Below are 21,358 nucleotides of genomic sequence, written 5' to 3'. Positions count from 1 at the left end.
AAAAGTACATAAATAATCATGCAAAGGATTAGAAATTATCTTAATATTTTTTTAGTGTGTGCAGACTTCAGGTATAGTTGTTGACTTGATACTTACTAGGGAGCCTTTCAAGTTTGGTGTGTATCAGTGTATTCTTAGAGCGATACTCAGAAGACAAAGTAGATGAGGAAGGCTTAGAGCGGTGTCTTCTTTTTTGACTTTGTATTTACTAGTATTTACTAGGGGAGCCTTTGAAGTTTGGTGTCTTCTGATTTGATTTGATATTTATTGATAAAACTTTTTCCTCTATGCTAACTTTATTAAAATGTTGAACTGATTCTACATGTAATTAATATTTGTTTGTCTCTTCAAGATTTTCAAGAGTTTCATTTTTTATTTTGGTTGTAACTTATAATAAGTTTTTATTTTCTCACCAATTAAAGATGAAGTTAAGGTTTGCATTATTCTCAAGCATTCCTTAACAAAATTGCCCAAAGTTAAAGAACTTGAGTAAGAGTTCCCTCAATCAATGGTCTAGTAAAGTAAAAGACATTTCAATGAATCTATAAAATGGCTATGCCAAATAAAAATTACAGAAAATAAAGTTTACTGATTTGATGTATTCTAATGTTTTGACGTAGTATATATCGTGATGTCCCCAACCCCAACTTGAGATTTGAATGAGATTGAAGCGTCAGGACATGCAACATTGGATTACATACTCTCGTTCCTAATAGTTTACATGCAATGCACCTAACATGTTTCTAGCAGTATGAATAAACCGCAATAAAAAGTATCTCATAATCATTGGTACCAAAAGAAAAACTACTTATCCCAAATTAAACATGTCTTCCAGAATACAGTCCAATCGTTTGAGTTTCAAACTTAACCCGTCATCCAAAAATCATAAAACCATAGTAATGTATCATACTTCACAAGGTTACAAAATGTATCATCAACGCATTTCTCTAACTTTTGCCATTAGCAAGAAAACAATTTCCAAGAAGAAAATGATCACTTCGATTCTTTTGTGAAAATCAAGCTCACCCTCAATTATCTTCGACCAGGTTAGATATGGGGAATAGAAGTTAGAATGTCATCTAAGCCCATGCATGTATATTAAATGATAGACCTCATAGATGCATCCAAGTAAGGATCTAAGCAAAACACAAAAATCATGAAAAAATCCAATTCCCATCTAGTTCAAGCCGAAACTAACAAGTCCAACACTATTAATAACAACTTATCAAAACTCAAGCCAACCATGAACACCATCAAGCTATTCTCCTTTCAAAAAAGACCTTAATTCAAATACTAACATGGCCTTCTAATCATCAATGAAAGAGTAGGAAAAGAATATCGCTTACAAAGTTGACGAACTCGAGCTCACAAGTGAAGACTCTCCACCATAAGCTCACTAACTCCTCTTTCTCAGTTTTACAACAAATGGAAGGTTTGGCTTGATGTCTCAATCTAAGTGTAATTGTTTGAAAGAAGAAAAGGAAGAAGACAGCCACACTTATAGAGCTCTCAGTTTCTACATGGGTAAATGAAAGAATAATCACACGTCCTCAAGTCATAAACCGCCCATTATCCCTCTCGTTTAGGGGTGTAGAACCGGATTCGGATATCCAGCCATAACTGGATCTGGGTTTTAAAAATCGGGTTGTTATCTGCCCGGATAAGCCCAAAAAAATCCGGGTGATAACCGGATATAAATTCGAATATCGGGATTATAACCGAATATCCGGATTTATTATCTTTTTTTTGTTGTTTTTTTTTTTCAAAAGACTTTTCAAAATGTTTTTATAGTACTATTTTTTTAAATTTGGATATCATGTTTAGTACCCAAATTTTCTTATAAAAATATTTTAAACAGTTTTTAAAAGGTTTTAAAAAAAATCTTTTTAACAATTCAAAAGGCTTTTTTGTATAGGCCTTTATGTTTTTTTTATTTTTTTATACAAAATAAATAATAATACATCAACACACACAATACATGCATAGTACATATTACATTGTTGTTTACAGCACAATGCAAAACATCAATTTATAAAGAATAAAATAAATAATAATACATCACAATAATATCAAGATGTTATTAATGTTGATCTTCTCCATCTATTAATATTATTGTAGTACGTATGTACAACATGATTTTTATATTAAGCTTTCTTGTAATCACTAACTAGGTCTGAATTCCTAATAATTGCACTAACTAAAATGATTAGAATCTGACCAAAAAGGTAGGAGTTCCATTGGTGAGATATGATTACAATGACTGACCAAAGAGAGTTAGGTCCCATTTGATTACGTAGTTGAGATGTTTTGTTGAAAGTTAAATAAAATATTATTAAAATATAATTTTTTTAATATAATTTTTATTTTGAGATTTGAAAAAATTGAATTGTTTTTATATATTGTGTGAGAGTTTATAAAAATTATAATAATAAGATGAGATGAAATAATTTTATGTATTCAAACTGGGCCTAATTTCATTGGTTTTGAGGGGCGGCACACACTACCGAAGCATGGGGACAAAAATCTGAGAAAAAAAAAATAAAAAATAAACAAGCCTGTGTATAACGTTTTTTACCAAGTGTAAGGCATAGTGGCGCAAGGAAGTAAGAGGTGACTTAACATAGATTTGGGACAACAAAGATCATTATCCAGGTGGCTTTGGGTGTAGGGCCTTAATTAGGTAACAAAGTGGGCTGCCATGTGTCGAGTCCAGATTGGGCCACTTGGTGTCACGTCATCACAAAATTTTTATTGCACTAAAAATTTCTAAAAACTCTAGCTAAAACAATGGTGCTAGTTTTTTCGTCAAATTATACTCTCAAGTAGCTCTAATAATTCCAAGAAATTAGACCAACTAAAAGGTCGTCATGAATTCCTGAGCCTAAAATCTAGCCCAACCTGCAACCTTCATGATTTAATATTCGAAAAAAGCTACTTGCACCCCGGGTTGGGGAAACCGGCATACACGGCCATCCACATGTACAAAATGAAACGGGGCATTTCGTTAATACCCAAAACCACTACCATTTGATTCAAACACGAAGACGAAACAAAGGATCGAAGCAGCATAGCTTTGGGAGCAAGCTTTCCTTTCCCATAGAGAACACGAAAGATCAGGTTATTTGTGTAGACCCATTTTTTTCGTCTCACTTCTTCTTTGCATCTACTGTGCATCTTCTTCTCATCTTCATCTTCTCAATTTTTTCGCAGCACTTCCATTTGATTTGCAACATAAATTATAGAATGGAACTCACTCCGCATAAATTGTAAAAATGAAATGGGGCCTTTCATTCAAATTCCTCTCATCTTCTCATTTGCATATTCTTCGCATTTTCTTCTCATCTTCATCTTCTCATCTGAAATGCAACACTCCCTTTCGTATACCCACAGTCAACTTGTCCATGGCTTTCTGTGGTTTCAAATACTAAGCCATAGAAGATAATAAAAAAAAAAGTGAAAAAAGCAGCCACTTTGCAGAATTGTGGGTTGGAGGATTTGCTTCCGAGACCCATTTTGGTCTCATTTTGGCACTAGCTGAGAGGGTGGGTTTCCTTTACTTCTGAAATCTTTTTTTTTTCTTTTTTCTTTTTTGGTAGTACTAACCGTGTCAGCCGATTTCCCAAAAGGTACCCAATGCCGGGTACCTATAGTAGAATTGTTAATATTCTCAATCAATTTTTCTAGATTTCTACTTTTTCTTGGGGTGTCACATACATTAAATCTGTTGTATAATAAAAAAAAAAATTATAATTTGACGTATCACATCAAATCATTTCAGACTGTAAATTAATTTTTATTTTCTAATTCTTTTGTAAACTAAGAATTTCCATTAATAAACTATGTATAGACAAAAGCCATGCCCTTAAAATATCAGAACATGTTAATGGAGGATCCATGGGTGCGATAAAAGAAGAAGCGACTATTTACACCTCCTTGATATTGTAATATGACAAACACATTTTTCCTTGATCACATCTGTGACTGCTTTACTAGATTTGTATACACACCAGAAAGAGAGAGAGAAAAAGAAAATGAAAGAGAGGCATCAGGGATATTTTACAAGTCCTTTTATGCTCTGGCTTTAAGACTTCACATTGATATATCACATGATAAACTTAGCCATGTGGTGATAAGAACTTATCCACCTTAGCATTACTGCCTCGCGACAAGAACTTCATACAAATCGGTGGCTTGACACCAGCCAGAGCAAGGATAGAAGCAGGCAAAGTCCATATCCCATCCCCACAGATCAAGCCAGATGCTACTGCAGGACCAAAAGCATCAGCCTTGCTCTTGTTTATCTTCTCCCAGATGAACAGTATTAAGCTTCCAACACACATGTCAATGGCAAAATATGGTCCTATGTAGAAGGGTATTGCCATTGCCATTGGAAGTGGAATGTACCTTCCCCACTTCTTATCCACTCTATCTCTTATCAAATTTATCAGAATGGCTGCACCAAAGAACACGTAACAAAGGAGAAGGCAATTCTTTGGTAGACTTGAGAAGCCCTCAACCCCCACAATAGCCATGTTACGGAACATAATAGCATATGGTGCAGCATATTCACTTCCAGGAACTCCAATGTCTTCAAAAGCATTGTAAAAGAGCCAAAACACAGAAGGCGCAATTACACAACCCATTGATGTGCCAATTAGTTGACTCACAAACATGGCACGTGGTGAAGCCAGTGTTAAGTAACCAGTCTTAAAATCCTGCATTAGGTCAGAGGCTGTCGAGACGATGTTCATCATAACTCCACAAGCTGCTAGGCCTGCAAGTACTCCACCATGTGAAGCACCAGCCCATGCTCCGATGGTAAAGATGGCCAGCTTTCCATAGGTGGATGCAAGGGACCAATCAGTGAGTCCACAACCATAGGCATTACAGAAAGCCAATGTGGGTGCAAATATATAGATGACCAGTATGTAATACCATTTGAGTTGGTGAAAGATAAGTGGAAGAGTGCCCATAGAGATTGCAGCAATAGCAACATAACCTCCAATGGCAAACCATGTGGGAATTTGATCTTTGAGAAAGAGTTGGCTGCGACGCTTGTCATCATATGAGAGCTGAGAGCTCATAGGTGAAGAATGGTCTGCAACAGGGAGATCAGAGCTCATTTTTTTGGTCAGGAGCTGATGAGACAAGCCTAAGATGGTTTGACTTAGAACCTTGAGAAAGTTATATAAACCATCACCCAGGATCAAGGCTATGGCGATAAATACCTGAAAAAAGGATATAAATTAAGTTTTCAATATTTTGAAAAGTGTTGACAAGGAATGAAAATCTAGAGGTGGTAGTGGTACAGCTGTCTCGTTTAGTGGGAACTTACCTTGTAAGCTTGAAGACCATTCATGCTATTTGGTGGGAGGCTTGCAGAATACCAGTCACCCTTCCTATTTTCTATGAGAGGCCACATCAGACCCCAAGAAAGAATCCCTCCCACCAGCACTGATACATTTATGATATAGGGGCAAATCATTCCGACTCCAACATATGTTGCGGAGAAATCAAAATAAAATCTGGGGAATAATCATATTTCCACATTAGCCAAAACATTCATAAATGAGAGTAGGGTTTAGTTGAGCAAAATGCTTATCAAATGAAAATTTTTCTTTGCATCAAGTAAAACAAAGTTTTATTAAGAGGAAAGAAAAAGAATGATTCTAGATGTACTTATAATTATATGCCTTGAGCCCTAGTGAAGGGAAGTGTAAAAATCCACAGTCTTCTCCAGCAGTGTAGAACCATTGAAAGAAACCCCATAAAAAGCTGAAGGTGAAAAATTTTCGCAACGCTCTCACTTGTTTCCTGTAAAGTAGAATAAAAGAAGACAGCTTTTAGAATTTCCATAGGGTCAAGTTTAACCAGAAGCCGTACGTGTCAGGTGCCTTACTTCGCTAATTTTGCTCCATGAGGAGTGTGGAAGCTGTTGATGAGATGAGCAGTGGCAGTACCACTGGGATACGTCAGTTTGAAGTCTATGATCATAATCTGAAACCAAAATAAACAATATGATTGTAGAAAATGGGAATATGATAAGGTTTTGTTCTGTTCAATGAATTATTTTTGTTCCCTTTTCAGCCCCACCCCCACCCCCACAAGCATAACATGTATTCACATTTCACAGAACAAGCATAAATATGCTGCCACATACCCTTCGAAGAGGCACCACCGAGAAGAGTCCTAGAAAGCTGACAACAAAGAGAAAGCCGATGATCCATCCTAATGACGGGTTTTTGAAATCATGAGTATCTGATGATTGTTTGGAAATGCGTTCACTCATTCCAAAGAGGTAACTTCCAAAGCCTCCTGTTATTACAAATCAATTAAAAGTAGTAGTTTTCAGTCTGCAACTTAAAGTTATTAGTTAGAGGAAAACAATATTACTTCTAGAGTACAGAAAATGAATTTTACCCATGAGATATTGATTGGGTCAGACTATCATCATGAGATATGGTTGTAAACTTCTAGATTAGTCATCACAACTCAGAATCTTTGTGCAACACACTCAAACTAGGTCATCCATACTCTAGTTTTCAGATATTTTGAAAAACTCGACATAGTTTTTAACAATAAATTAAAAGGAAAAATTTTAATGTCCATAATCCCAATGCATTCATGTTCACACACGTGTATATATATGTATAAGAATTCATCACAAATCAGACTGGTTATTGACACTTAACAATAAATTGTACCAATAAGGATCATGGACTTGAGTGGATATAGCACTCTGATGGAACGTTAGAAAAAGTGACCACCAATCGCCTCAGAAAAATCAACTGAGCTAGTTTTATTGCAATTATTGGATGAACAGATATATTTTTTTAATTTCAGTCGCTCAATGTGGTCAAGTCTTAGCATATGAAGATTGCATAGGAAAGCAGGATTTGGTTAATTAAAGCTCTAATCTCAATTTTCCCAAAATGAACAGAGCTGAAACATCCCACTAATATAGTTTATTAGCTTCATTTAGACCTTCACTTTTACTGAAGTTTTAAACTTTGGTTACTTACTTAGGATACACAAATTATGAATCAGGAAAATTCTTCCATGTTAACACTTAAAAAGAAACGGATATAAGGGGGGAAATGTAAAATGCATTACGGAAAGAAAGTGTGTTGTAATGAATTAAAATTTGGATACAAGAGAAATGAAGCAATCAGTACTTATCAAAAACTTTAATGAAAGGATGATGTGTTCTTCACCCAGCTCTTTGCCTATAAACAGCAACTAGTATTTTCTTAACAGAGTAGTAGTGGCAATCTTATATTTGTTGACTCCAAAAAGTTCAATTAATAGTAAACCAGATGCGGACCAAAACAGACTCTGTATATAACACAGAGGGAAGGACAGGTGCAGAGAAAGCAAACACGATCTTTCATAGTGAATTGTTGTCCCACTCTAACACTCTAAAAGCTTGACCATGCCATCTAGGGGCGGAACCAGAAAATCTGGTTTTTTTTTGGGGGGGGGGGGGGGGGGGGGGGGGGGGGGGGCAAGCTAAAAATAATAATTTTGGGGGGGTCAAATACTAATTTTTATATAGTCTACTTTATAAAAACACCTTTGGTTGGTGCTTGAAAGAGGTACGTGGTTCATATGGGGTAGGGTTGTGGAAAAACATTAAGAAGGGTTGAGAGACTTTCAAGAGACATACACATACTAGGGTGGGCGATGGCTCTTGTGTCAGATTTTGGATAAATGGTGTGGTGAACGCTGTCTTAAAGACACTTTCCCTGCCATTTTTGAGTTAGCACGAGTAAAGGATGCAGCGATAGCAGACATTTTGGCTTTTCTAATGGTTCCCCTCAATGGAATGTGGAATTCATTAGGGCAGCCCATGATTGGGAGATGGAGGTTATTTCAGACTTCTATGCGGCTTTGTATTCAGTACGTATGACAAAGGGTACGATAGATAGGATGATTTGGAGCCCTTCCAAAAAAGGTAGATTCACGGTCCATTCATTTCACAGAGTTTTATCAAATCAGAGCAGGCTCTCATTCCCATGGAAGAGCATATGGTAGACCAAAGCTCCTTCAAAAGCAACTTTTTTTGTTTGGACAGCAGCTTTGGACAAAATTCTAACCACGAATAATCTAAGGAAACGTCGATTAATGGTATTAGACTGGTGTTATATGAGCAAGAAAGATGGCGAATCTGTTGATCATTTGTTTCTACATTGCGAGGTGGCCAGAACCTTGTGGGCTGATTTTTTTACAGGACTTAGTTTATCATGGGTTATGCTGGTAGATTGGTGGATTTTCTAGCATGCTGGAGAGGTCTTCATGGAAACACACAAGTTCCAGTAATATGGAAAATGGTCCCTATATGTATGTGTTGGTGTATTTGGCGGGAGTGAAATGATAGAAGCTTCAAAAACCAAGAGAGAACAATGGAGGAGCTTAAACAATTTTTCTTTAAAACTTTGTTTTCTTGGGTGGGGGCTATTGTTTGTAATGGACTCAATGTTCATGACTTTCTTCTTTCTGTTGTACATTATAGATAGGTATTCCACATGTATACTTCCTATGTACTTGGGCTTTGCCTATTACTATGAATAAAAACTTCTTGATTACTTATCAAAAAAAAAAAACACCTTTCAAAACTTAATTTTCATCAAATGTTCCGCCCCAAATTGCCATCTTATTTTTATTTGTTTGACTATTTATGGGAAAGGTGGGTTCTTTCTACTTTGTTAAAAACTATGGTAAACACTTTGGAACAGGTGAATATCTTTTAGTAAGACGGAACAATCCACTAATGTTTTTTTAATTCTCCTTTATCACAAGGGACAGTTTGGAAACCCTTTTTTATGACATGAAACTCATTGAGACAGGTTCTTCAAATCCATCACAGAAGAATAAACTCTCAATATACTATCCTACCATCAAAATATGGATTTTCCCTATGATCTTTTGACCTCTTGTACCCCATATTTTCCAAACCATCATTGATTAGTCCAAACTATGCTTTTAACACAATCCAAAAAAACTAGTATCTAGGCTCTGCCGTCCAGAGATTCCTGATTGAGTTTATGAGTGACAAAAAAAGGTTCATTTTTACTTGTACTTTTGTCCCGTCAGACAACTTGCAGCTTGTTCTCTACTCCAGTTGCTTAGTTAGGAAATAAAACAACCCAAAAAGTCTAATCATTGGCTGAATTAATAATGTAATAGAGCCAAACCGCTTGAAATCTCCACCGATGGGCAATATTTTAAGCTTTTTTTTTTAATTCAATTAATTGCTAAGAATTGAGACTAAAATTTGAATTTAGAATGATAAATATAGATTTTTTTAATTAAAGAGGCTGAAAATTTGATCTTTTAAGTCAAGGGTTTGGCAAACAAATTCAGAGAGGCCACATGATTAACAGTTCCCTTAACCCAGATTGAGAAATTAGCACCTATTCAATTGATTACTCGCTATTTCAGAATTAATGTTCAGACCGTTCTAATGTTCAAACGCTTCTAACAATTCCATTACGTTTATCTATAAAAATTCCAAAATTACATTCAAATAATGATGATGAAGCGAAGAAGTAACGAACCAGAGAGATGAGTAAAATGAGTGAAGGGGGACTCATACCACTAAAGGCAATGCCTGAAGAAGCTACGACACAGGTCTGGATGACAGTATTTTCCTGCCGGGTGAAAGGCTGCTTCAACAAGCCAGATTTCTGAAGCAACTTGGTCCATGTCCTGACAAAGAAGAACCCCAAGAGACCAGCAGAGACATTGAGGGAAGGTATAATACCTGTGGTGAGGTTGAGCTTCATCACTATAAAGGTGAACAGTATGCTCAGGAAGAAGCTCACCCCGAAGGCTCTCATGGTCAGCTGCTTCCTCCATGACGGCACCTCTTGATCTTCAAACAATCGCTCCACCGATGTCTCCCCAACTTCTTGTTTGAGCTTTTTGTCCCCCGGATCACCATTATGTTCATCTTCCGGATCAATGCTATTCTCCACCTTGTCCTCAACCTCATTCCGACCCATTATCTTCTCTCTTGCTAAAGATAAATGGCTCAAAATCTCTAGGAAGTGCTTTATAACGGGGATTTTTCATTTTGCAAGCTGGATTTAGAGCATTGCATTGAATTGATTATTTTATTTTTAAAATTTTAAAGAATATATAACTTTTTTACTTTTAATTAATCATTTAAAATTTAAAATGAAGTGCTTTATAACGGGGATTTTTCATTTTGCAAGCTGGATTTAGAGCATTGCATTGAATTGATTATTTTATTTTTAAAATTTTAAAGAATATATAATTTTTTTACTTTTAATTAATCATTTAAAATTTAAAATTTATATTAGAGTAGTCATCATATTCTTTATAATAATAAAATATTATTATTTTTTATTTTTATATTTTTTATAATTAATTTTTAATTTTTAATTATTTCTATTTTCATAACTTCTTATAATCTCTATCAATCATATTTATTTTTATTTTCACAATTCAATAAAAAAAATATCATCACATGATATCAATATTATTAAAATAATTCTATCGATTTTCAATGCAACCAAATCAATTCTCAAAAACATCATCACCTACTAATACAAAATTTACAAAAAAAATTGCCACTATAATGACTTCCATCTCAAGAAGATCTCCACAAATATTTTTTATTAAGTTATACAAACCTACGTACCACTACCAGTAGGTCTTGAATACGTGGAAGAGAGAGAGTGGATATTAATAAACAATATATTTGAAGGTGAAATAATACTTTTTATATTTGAAGAAAAAGATAAATTTATTGTAGATAATATTTAAAATGAAAAGTGTTTGATTAATTCAATGTGGGCCAGTTATTAATAAAATTAGTTAAATTTAAAGATAAAATATTATTTGAAGAAACTAATGTAGAGGCTGTGCTTGGATAGTGACTATAGTCTATCATTTAATATTTTATTATTATTATTTCTTCTTATTATTTTTTTATATTTTTTTATTATTATTTACAGAAGTTAATAATTGAGGTCGTAATCACGTCTAGCGAGTGAGGGAAAGTCTCGGTAAAAGTTAGCAGCGTGGAGACGAAAAAGAGATCCAAGAATCCAAATTCCTATCACATCGAGAGCAAGCGTGAAGGAGCGAGTGTCTGAAAATCCACCCATTGAGGAGACGAAGTATTTGACTCATAAACTAGTGGATCTGTAAAAAACTATTATTTGTCGGATTAGTTTTAAAACACATCAACTTTACGGTTGCTAAAAAAAAAAAAAAAAAAAAACAACTATCAATTGCCGGATTGGTTCTTTTATGTTTTTAGGGCTGGTTAATTATATAAAATCAAATTATTTTATTTTATCTCATATAATTATTATAATTTTTTTAAACTCACAGATTAAATATAATGAACAATTCAACTTTTTCAAATCTCAAAGTAAAAATTATATTGTAATAATATTTTATTTAACTTTCAATAAAATATCACATCTCATCTCATCTGAACTTCGTAATCAAACAAGGCTAATGTTTTATAAATAACACTAGAGCCACTGCTGGGCTCTCGCTCGGAGCTCCAGCTAATGTATTTTATTTTTTTGCTTGTTTTTACATACATTTTTTTAATACTTTTAAATATTTTTAAAAAATAAAAAAGTATTCACAACATCTTTAAAAAAAAACTTCCTTAATCACGAACAACAAGAGCCTCCAATAGAAAGACTAGTATTGTTCATGTTTTATAAAGAGAAATGATATTTGCAGTTATAAATTATGCAAATATCATGCACTTTTTAAAAAAAATAGTAAATATAGAATCCATTTGAAAATTTTAATTTTTTAATGATAGATTCCTTCTTTTTTAAATGAGTGCGCATTTACATAATCTATGACTGTATCAAGTATTAATCTTTTATAAAAATTAAAGATATGATATTTACAGTCATTGAATGTGCAAATGTCACGCACTCCTTTTGAAAAAAGTAAGTAAATATAAGTTCCACACAAAAAAATTAATTTTTTAATAGTAGACTCCACTCTTTTTTAAATTTTGCTCAACATATGATTGTATCTAGCATTACTCTAAAAATTATATTTTTGTTTTTCATTTTTGGATAAAACTTAGACTTCAATTCTCTTCGATATTGCAATTGACATATTATGATTTAATTGGTAATAAAATTTAATTTTGACTTTTTCATAAATTAAATCTTACAATTTTAACATTATGGAAGGTGATATATATACTTTAGAAATTTACATTTTGATAACTTCATCTATCTAGCATTAGCTTGCTAATGAAATGAAACAACTTGTCGTGCTCTCGTTTTTTTTTTTTTGATAATAAATCTGATCTCATTAATCATCATCAAACACTTACATGAACTCGATAGTACAAAGTAAAGGCAATCAGATTAACTCATATCCTTAGCAACCAAAGGAAAAATACAGGTTGGACATATCTCAATATCATAAACATCTTCAATGCAATCGAGTGCAGCCTTTGCTAAGGTGTGAGCTGCATATTAGCCTCGCGATATACATGTGAAACAGACCAAGCAGCAATCGAATTTAGAATAGTTTTTGCATCTGTTATGAGACATCCACCCATGCTCCAATTGGAACTATCTTGGTTCAGTAGGTCCACTACCTGTGTTGAGTCCCCCTCCAAGCAAAACTACCTTAATCCAAGCTCCTTGCAAAAAACAGTTGCCATAAGTAGCCCATAGGCTTCCGCATCAAAAGCATTGCCTCTTAATATTCTGTTAGCACGAAGGGCACCTATCACAAACCCTTGATGGTCTCTGATGAGTACTCCTATGCCAATCCTCCCCTCTCTTGATTGTACAGTTGCATCCCAATTGACTTTAAGATTTCCTACTGCAGGTTTTGTCCATTTTTTAGCCCTTTCCAGAGGCTTTGAATTAAAATCAACTTCCTGTTTGAGGGCCTCCTTATGAGAAAAAAGTTTTGTCCTGACCTGATCTGTGACTTCCTGTGGGTGTTTAAAAGCTTTTCCATGCAAACAGTCATTTCTTCTAGACCATATCACCCTCATGGTGACTGCAACCTCATCTAGTTCCCCTGGATCGAGAGTGCCAACCAAGCCTGCCCAAACATTGAAAATCAAATCACTTTGGAGAGATACTTTTTGCACTTTCTTTGGACCTTGACACCACACATCTTTAGCACCAACACATCCCTATAAGGCATGGCCAGAAGTCTCAGGTTCATGGTTGCATATCAGACAGAGGTTGTCCTCTACTACCTTTCTCCTTTTCAAATTAGCTAGAGTGGGGAGAGCCTCACTACATGCTCTCCATAGAAACACCTTGGTGGTAGGAGGCACTCTTAGTTTCCAAAGTATCCTCCACACTTGGCAATCCCTGATCCTGACTGATGATTCCCCTTCTAGCTCTCTTTCCATTTCTTTGTTGAGATGGTAGCCACTTTTGACTGTGTAGATGCCATTAGGAGTAAACTGCCATATTAATTTGTCTTCTCTCCCCCCTAAGCTAAAGGGGATGGCTTTAATGCCCTATATTTCCTAGTGAGTAAAAAGTTCAAGGAGGAGAGATTCCTGCCATTGCTTTAGTTGAGGGTCAATGATATCACTAACTTTGTCACACCAACAATCTGTTTCTCGAGGAGTCAAGATCTTTTGAGTAGGTAATGAAGGTATCCATCTGTCTTGCCAAATGTTTATCTTTTGGCCATTTCCAACCCTCCATATGAGAGACCTTTCTTCAACAGTGCTAAGCCAGCATATATGCCTCTCCATGCAAAAGAAGGTCCTATCCCCAACTTTGCTTCAAGCAAATCACCTTTGTTAAAATATTTTTGCTTTAAAATTTGTGCCACTAGGGATGTTGGATTTTGAAGAATCCTCCATCCCTGCTTTGAGAGTAAATCAATATTAAAGCATCTCAGATCTCTGAACCCAAGTCCTCCTATTTCCTTGCTGCCATTGAGTTGCTTCCAACTGACCCACTGAATTTTGGAGGAATCTTCATTGAAGCCCCACCAAAATTTCTTAAGAATCTGATTCAACTTTCTGGAAATAGATGTTGGTAACAAAAGCATTCCCATTGCATAGGTGGGGATGTCTTGGAGGATTACCTTGAGCAAAATCTCCTTTCTTGCTGTAGAAAGAAACTTAGTTCTCCAATTAGTTACTCGAGTCCAGGTTCTATCAATTAGGGAATGGAATGAGGCTATCTTTTTTCTACCCACCAAAGCAGGTAAGCCCAAGTATCTTTCAAAGCTGGAAGTGGATTGGACACCTGCTTGCTGCAAGATCTGTTGTTGAGTTACCTGGGCAGTGTTCTTACTAAAGAAAATGGCAGATTTGTTCTTGTTTAAGACCTGTCCTGATCCTTTCTCGTAGAGATCAAGGATATTAAGCACACACTTGATTTCTTCATGCTTTGCTTGACAGAACAATAGGCTGTCATCAGCAAAGAAAAGGTGATTCACTGTGATTGGGCCTGTACCAATTGAAACAGGAGTTAAGTTGCCACATGCCTTAGCTTGGTTTAGAAGACAAGTGAGGGCTTCTGCACATAAGATAAATAAATAGGGGGACAAAGGGTCTCCTTGTCTTAGGCCCCTAGAAGGCAAGAAACGTTGTTGAGGTTCTCCATTTACAAGAATTGAGTAAGATACAGAATTGAGGCATGCCTGGATGATGTGGATCTAGTGTCCAGGAAATTCCATCTTGATCATGATGGCTTCAATGAATTTCCACTCTGCCCTATCATAAGCCTTGCTCATGTCCAATTTAAGGGCCATGAAGCCTCTTTTGCCTTTCATTCTAGAATTCATAGAGTGTAGAATCTCATAGGCTACAAGAGTGTTATTAGATATGAGCCTTCCAGGTACAAATGCACTCTGGTTGGGGGCAATGATCTTTGGCAGTATATTTTTCAGTCTATTTGCAATGGTTTTGGATATAATCTTGTATAATACGTTACAGAGAGTGATAGGCCTATAATCCGCTACTTTTTTGGGGCTTTGAACTTTGGGGATAAGAGAAATGAATGTATCATTAACATCATTGAGTGAGCCACCATGATTAAGAAAATTAAGAGCATAATTGCACACTTGTTCACCAACCACCTCCCAGTGTTTTTGATAGAACCGAGCAAGGAAGCCATCAAGACCTGGCGACCCTAAGGGGTTCATTTGAAATACAGCTGTTGTGATGTCTTCCCTAGTGAAAGGGTTTAAAAGCCAGGCCTTCATGTCCATATCTAACTTAGTGTCCATTGCATGCAAACAATGCTCAACAAATGAAGGATGGGAAGTAGTAAATAATGAGGAAAAAAAAAACCTGTGAAGACCTCTCCAATTTCTGACTGATTAGTGACACATCTTCCCTGAGAGTCCTCTATGCTTTTTATTGCATTGATCTTCCTTCTCTGGCTTGCCTGCATGTGAAAATATTGAGTATTCCTGTCTCCATGCTTGAGCCAGTGTTGCTTCGCTCTTTGCTTCCACTTGATGTCATTTGCTGTTATGGAGGACACCACCTCCTCTTGAATTTGTTTCATAGTTTCTAAGTGCTCACCTGTACCTGTGCTCTGAAGGTGGCCAATATGTTGTTTCCCCTTTGTAATAACCATATATTCTTGTTGCTCAAGTGTTTGCCTCCAGACCAGATAATTTTGGCATAACTCAAGCTTGGTCCTTAGTAATTTGGCCTCACAATCTGTTGTACAAGCTTTCTGCCATGCCTCACTCACCACCTTCTGGCATTCTTCCTTCAGTTCCCAGGCCATCTCATATCTAAGGCACCATCTTCATTTCTTCCTCCCATCATTCGTGTTACGTAAAATAATTGACAAGGGAGAGTGATCAGACTTAATGGCAGGGAGAACAGTGCATAAACCATGGATATAGAGATCATTCCATTCCTTGTTTCCAAGAGCTCTATCAATTTTTTCTTTTGTAAAAATCCTGCCATTTCTATTATTCGACCAAGTAAACTCATGCCCATGTGATTGTATGTCATTGAGACCACAACATTCAACAGCTTGTCTAAACTCATCAATCTGTCTGTATGGTCTACTGGCTCCACCTATCTTTTCACTCTGATGGAGGATCTCATTGAAATCCCCAGCGCATAACCAAGCTATAGAACTAGTTGGTTTGAGCATCTTTAACAATTGCCAACTACTACTTTTCTTCCTCGTGTCAAAATGTCCATAGAAACCTGTGAATTGCCATGTTGGTCCACTTCCTTCCTCCTGGATCAAAGCACTAATGTGCCATCTTGTGTAATTGATGACCTTAACACTCCATTCCTCTTTTCAAAGGAGGGCAATACCCCCATTAAGCCCCACACAATCCACTGAAAAACACCCATCCATCTGCAAACATCTCCTTACTACCTCCATTCTATTCCTTCTGCACTTAGTTTCCACTAGGAAAACTAAGTTGGGGTACTTTTCCTTAGTTAAGTTCCTAAGGACACTAACTGTCTGAGGGTTCCCAAGCCTTCGGCAGTTCCACACCAAGATGTTCATTGATGATGGCAGGGCTGGTGCCTTAGCCATGGGAGTTCCTTTGGTGTCATAGCATCTCTTGGTCTTCTTTGCGATAGGTTCCTGCAAAGGTACACTCCTTTTACAACCCCTCGCATATTTGTTCCTCGCAGTACAGTTTGAGATATCAACCAACTTAGAGTTACCCCTGCCTTCTGTGTTAGTTACACACTCACGAGATTTCCTTTTCCATTTTCTCAATGTGCTTAGACCATTAACATTAACCGAAGGCATAGTAATATATTTGCCATGTAAATTACCTAAACCCACCCTCTTTTTTTGATCATTTTGTTTAAAACCACAAACCTCAATAGTAAGTGCTACCTCACTACCTTTAGTGATTTCTCGCATTCCCATTTCAAAAGATATTTCCCACGTAGGTGCATGAGGTCTATATGTCCCTGATGTTAGGTTGGCTTCAACATCCATCCCCACGTGAGGACCATGGTTCTCTTGAAGAATAGAGGGTTCTAAACACCTATCACCCTCCTATACGTATGTAGTCTGTGCATGGTCAGAGGGTTGACTTACCTCTTGGGTTTTAAACATATTCCCGAGGCATGGATCATTAGGAGTTCCTACTCCTGCTCTGCCCTTTGTTGATGGCTGATATAGGCTTGCACGAGATCCTCCTTCCTTATTTTCCGCTGTCACCTTCTCCTTTTTCTCTTCCACATTTTCCAGATGGACCTCTAGTACACTTTGCAGTGAAACTTCTTGGACCAAAGTGCCCTCTCCACCTTGTTGATCCCTCTATTGGTTGTTTCCGCCCTTAGAACCACCATATATACGACTGTCAAAGATGTTTGTATTTATGGGTTGTCCTCGAAGCCATGGACCAAACTGAGGTGAGGGTTGTGTATCTCCTTGTTGAGCAATACGTGATCTCATGCACCCTTTCCCTTTGTGATTAAGAACACCACAATGAAAACAAAAGTTTTGTAGTCTCTCGTATTTAAAAGAAACCCAATGCTGCTTATTGTCTAGCTTTAACCATTTCTCTCGTAATAAGGGTTTGTTGAGGTCCACAACCACCCTTACTCTAAGACACCTCCCCCATGCACGACCATTTGCCTCTGCTTCAACCCTAATAACAGGGCCTATGGACTGCAAACTGCTCTCCAAAGCTTTCTGTCATGACTGATTGTGGGAGGTTGTGGAGTTGTATCCAGAAAGGTTCGAAGCGAAACTGCAAAGCATCTATGGATACCTTGTCATCCACCTCCATCATGGTGAGGAGGTGTCTGGCAAAGAACCATGGACGTCCATTCAGGACCCTTTCTTTGTCTCCTATATTCTGGAACTCGATCAAGAAGCATTGTTCACGAAGCTCCTTAAAGGTCACCCACCCTTCCAACCTCCATATTTGAGACATTGTAATCCTAAATCCTTTGCTATTAACTCCCTTCTCAGTCAGGGCCTTCCCCATTATGCAGTAGTTGCCCCGTTTGTCCTCTCCGTTTGTGTTCTCCTGCTTTACATGGAAACATGCGCTCTCTTCTTTGGAAAGGTGTAACTTCTCCCATCGTGATGCCAAATCCTCAGCCTCCATTTCGTCCCACCACCCAAAAACCAGTAACAGAAAAGGAAAGATACACAAGCTCATAGAAGGTGAGACTTTAACCTTTGACAGATCAAAAACACTGGAACCTCACGCTTTCTCCCAGAGAAAGAGAAGGCACTCTCGGCTAGGGTTTCTGTTGGAATATAGAAAATCACATAGAGAAATTAGAATTCTTGTCGTGCTCTTGTTGGACATAAGGTTGGCAATATTTGACACAAATCCACGATCTATAATTTCGACATAAAATAATTATAAGGTTTGCATTAATATGAGTCAACTTGTATGACCCGATTATATATAAATATATAAAAAATTATATATGTTATATTACTATCTCTCTCTCTCTCTCTCTATATATATATATATATATAGATGAACATAGGATGGATATGAATGTGATCTTTAATATTTTCTCATTTTGAAAAAGAAATCAATTTCTTTATTCCGAAATATCTTATGGCACCTGATATTTCGAGTATCCATGTTTCTTTGTTATTTCTTTTATAATTAATATTTGTAAAATTTATTAAAAATGACTCTTCATTTTGGCTTTCTTGGATAACCTCTCCCATATTTTAAATAAAACAGGCATCACTCATTTTACTCCTTCACCCGAAATGTAGTGACCAAGATACTCAAGCTCTTTCTCCATAAAGGCACATTTGGAAGCCTTAATGAAAAAGTGGTGCTCCTCCAAAATTTCCATCACTATCCTCAAATGGCCCTTGTGCTCTTCCTTGGTCTTGGAGTAAACCAAGATGTCATCAAAGAAAACTAACACAAACTTTCTCAAGAGTGGTTTGAAAACGGTGTTCATGGCGGCTTGGAAGGTGGATGGAGCATTACACAATCTAAAAGGCATCACAAGATACTCAAAGTGCCCGGAATGTGTTCTAAAGGCCGTCTTGTGAATGTCTTCACTTTTCATCCTCACTTGGTGATAGCCCGCCCTCAAGTCCAACTTGGAAAACACCGTTGCCCCAAGCAATTCATCAATCATCTCATCCACGGTTGGAATAGGAAATCTATCCTTCACCGCGGCCTCATTCAAAGCCCTATAGTCGGTACAAAACCTCCATGTCCCATATTTCTTCCTCACTAAGAGAACGGGAGAAGAAAATGGACTAGTGCTTGGCCTTATCAACCCATTCTTCAACATGTCATCCACTTGCCTCTCAATCTCCCCTTTTTGGAAATGGGCATATCGATAGGGTGATACATTCACCGGTTTGGTTTCATCCACTAACACAATTCGGTGATCAAAGGGTCTAGATGGTGGCAATGTGGAAGGCACCTCTAGAACTCCCCGATGGCTTTCCAATACATCTCTCACCTCCACGGGCAGCCCCTCTAATTCATCTTTGTCGCCTTCACTTCCACTCTTTTCCACATTACATAAGGACTCATCCTTGGCCATTACAATGGCAAAGCCATAAGCCCCTCCTTTGCACAACTTCTCAAACATGTTGGCCTCACAAGCTTTTACTTCATTCGTTGTCAAGGCCTTCCACACTCTTTTCTTGGACCCAAGTTTGAATTCCATGATCATATTGCGGTAATCATGAATGACCCTTCCAAGACCCTTAAGCCATGCATTGCCGATCACTACATCAAGGCCAACAAGTGCTAGAACATGAAGATCGGCCACTATTCTCACACCTTGCACATTCATCCTTACTTCCTTCACAAGTGCTTCACATTTAAGCTTGTTCCCATTGGCAACTTTCACTTCAAAGGGTTCAATGACACACGGCTTCAATCCAATCTTATTCACAACATTGGCATTAATGAAATTGTGAGTGGATCCACTATCCACCAAAAGAGTGACTTGAAATTTCCCCACTCATGCCATTACTTTCATGGATGTAGGTCTAGGAATACCCGAAATGGCATTCAAGGACAATTCGGCCTCCTCTATTGGTTCATTAGATTTGGCCTCTTCACGATCCGTTTCCTCACTAGTCGTCTCTTCATTGCTATCATATTCTCCTTCTTCATTTGATTCATCCACAAGAAACACATATGCTTGGCCGGCCTTACACTTGTGTTCCTTGCTCCATTTGTCACCACATTTGAAGCAAAGCCCCTTCTTGATTCTTTCTTGGACTTCTTCTCTAGAGAGTTTCTTAACCTCATAGGGTTTAGGTTTAGAAAACTCCATCTCCACCTTCGGCTTCCAAGGTGCTTTGGTTTGCAAAGTTTTTGAGGTTTTGTTCCCCACGTCCTTGGAGAATCTTCTCTCCATGTTATCACTCTCTTCAAGGATTTCGGCCATCCTCATTACTTCTTGGATCCGTATTGGTTGCTTCAATTTGATCTCCTTGGCTAGCCAAGGCTTCAAACCATCAACAAATGTACCAATGAGTGCCTCTTCGGACCATCCCCTCACTAGTGTTTGTAGTTGCCGAAATTCTTCTATGTAATGGTGAACCTTTCCCTCTTGTTTTAATTTAGCCAATTGACCATGGTGGTTAATTGTGGGTGACGGGCCAAATTGCAATAGGAACTCTTTCTCAAACATGGTCCATCTCAATCTTTTCTCATCTTTTTCGTATTGATCCCTAATCCATCTCCACCACTTACTCGCCTTGCCCTCCAAATAGAAACAGGCCGTGGAGACTCTCTCCCTCCTTGGAACTTCGTAGGTGTGGAAATAATGATCAACCTTGTCAAGCCATTCATAGGGGTCGCCCCCCCCCCCCCCAGTGAACTTGGGAAAGTCCACTTTTGGCCTCTTGGGTCCCAGGTCATTGTCCCGGTTTCCCCATCTCTCGTCATGGAAATCATCACCAAACCTTCTCCCTTGTCGGTCTCCATGTCTTGCATAGTGGTCACGTCTTCTATTCTCGCGGTGGTCTTGGCCAAATGGCCTCTCTTCTTCATACTCATGCTCGGCCTCATGGCCCTCTTCATATCTAGGTAGCTCGTATCTCACATCTTGTGGTCTTCCCCTCAAGCTTGGACTCCCATGGTGGCTTCCACCATGAATCCATCTTTCAACGGCCACGTTACCATGCTCTACCCGTCCTCCTCTTCTCACCTCTACTCTTGGTGGTTCATGCATAGAATCATGCATAGATTCGGTCACACTTGTCTCTACTCCATCTACAAAAGCATCATGCCTTTGTCCATTCATCTCACGACGTGGAGCTTGACCTTCAACAATTCTTCTTTCTATTCTTTCAACATTCTCGTGTGTTTCTCTCCTCAAGGCTTCCATGGTTCTTCTATATTCTTCATTGTCACATGAGGTGACATTCAAGGCCATCCTAAGTTCGGCCAT

At 37.5% G+C, this 21,358-nt stretch overlaps 2 protein-coding genes across 2 annotated transcripts; both read right to left on the bottom strand.

Annotated features, from left to right (window-relative positions):
- Positions 1-3,904: 3,904 nt before the first annotated feature.
- On the bottom strand, positions 3,905-10,090 carry LOC121244454 (probable metal-nicotianamine transporter YSL7). Its single transcript, XM_041142529.1, has 6 exons — positions 9,596-10,090; positions 6,161-6,315; positions 5,900-5,997; positions 5,680-5,814; positions 5,336-5,525; positions 3,905-5,228 (listed from the first exon to the last, which is right to left on the bottom strand). Exons 1-6 carry the CDS (start codon positions 10,002-10,004, stop codon positions 4,116-4,118), a joined length of 2,100 nt encoding a protein of 699 aa, XP_040998463.1. The 5' UTR covers positions 10,005-10,090; the 3' UTR covers positions 3,905-4,115.
- Positions 10,091-18,670: 8,580 nt separating this feature from the next.
- LOC121244221 lies at positions 18,671-21,358 on the bottom strand. The gene is made up of 2 exons (XM_041142243.1): positions 19,931-21,358; positions 18,671-19,840 (listed from the first exon to the last, which is right to left on the bottom strand). Exons 1-2 carry the CDS (start codon positions 21,356-21,358, stop codon positions 18,671-18,673), a joined length of 2,598 nt encoding a protein of 865 aa, XP_040998177.1.

This window comes from Juglans microcarpa x Juglans regia, chromosome 8S (genome assembly GCF_004785595.1).
Source record: "Juglans microcarpa x Juglans regia isolate MS1-56 chromosome 8S, Jm3101_v1.0, whole genome shotgun sequence".
Lineage (NCBI taxonomy): Eukaryota > Viridiplantae > Streptophyta > Magnoliopsida > Fagales > Juglandaceae > Juglans > Juglans microcarpa x Juglans regia.
This window is presented reverse-complemented; position numbering and strand designations above follow the sequence as displayed.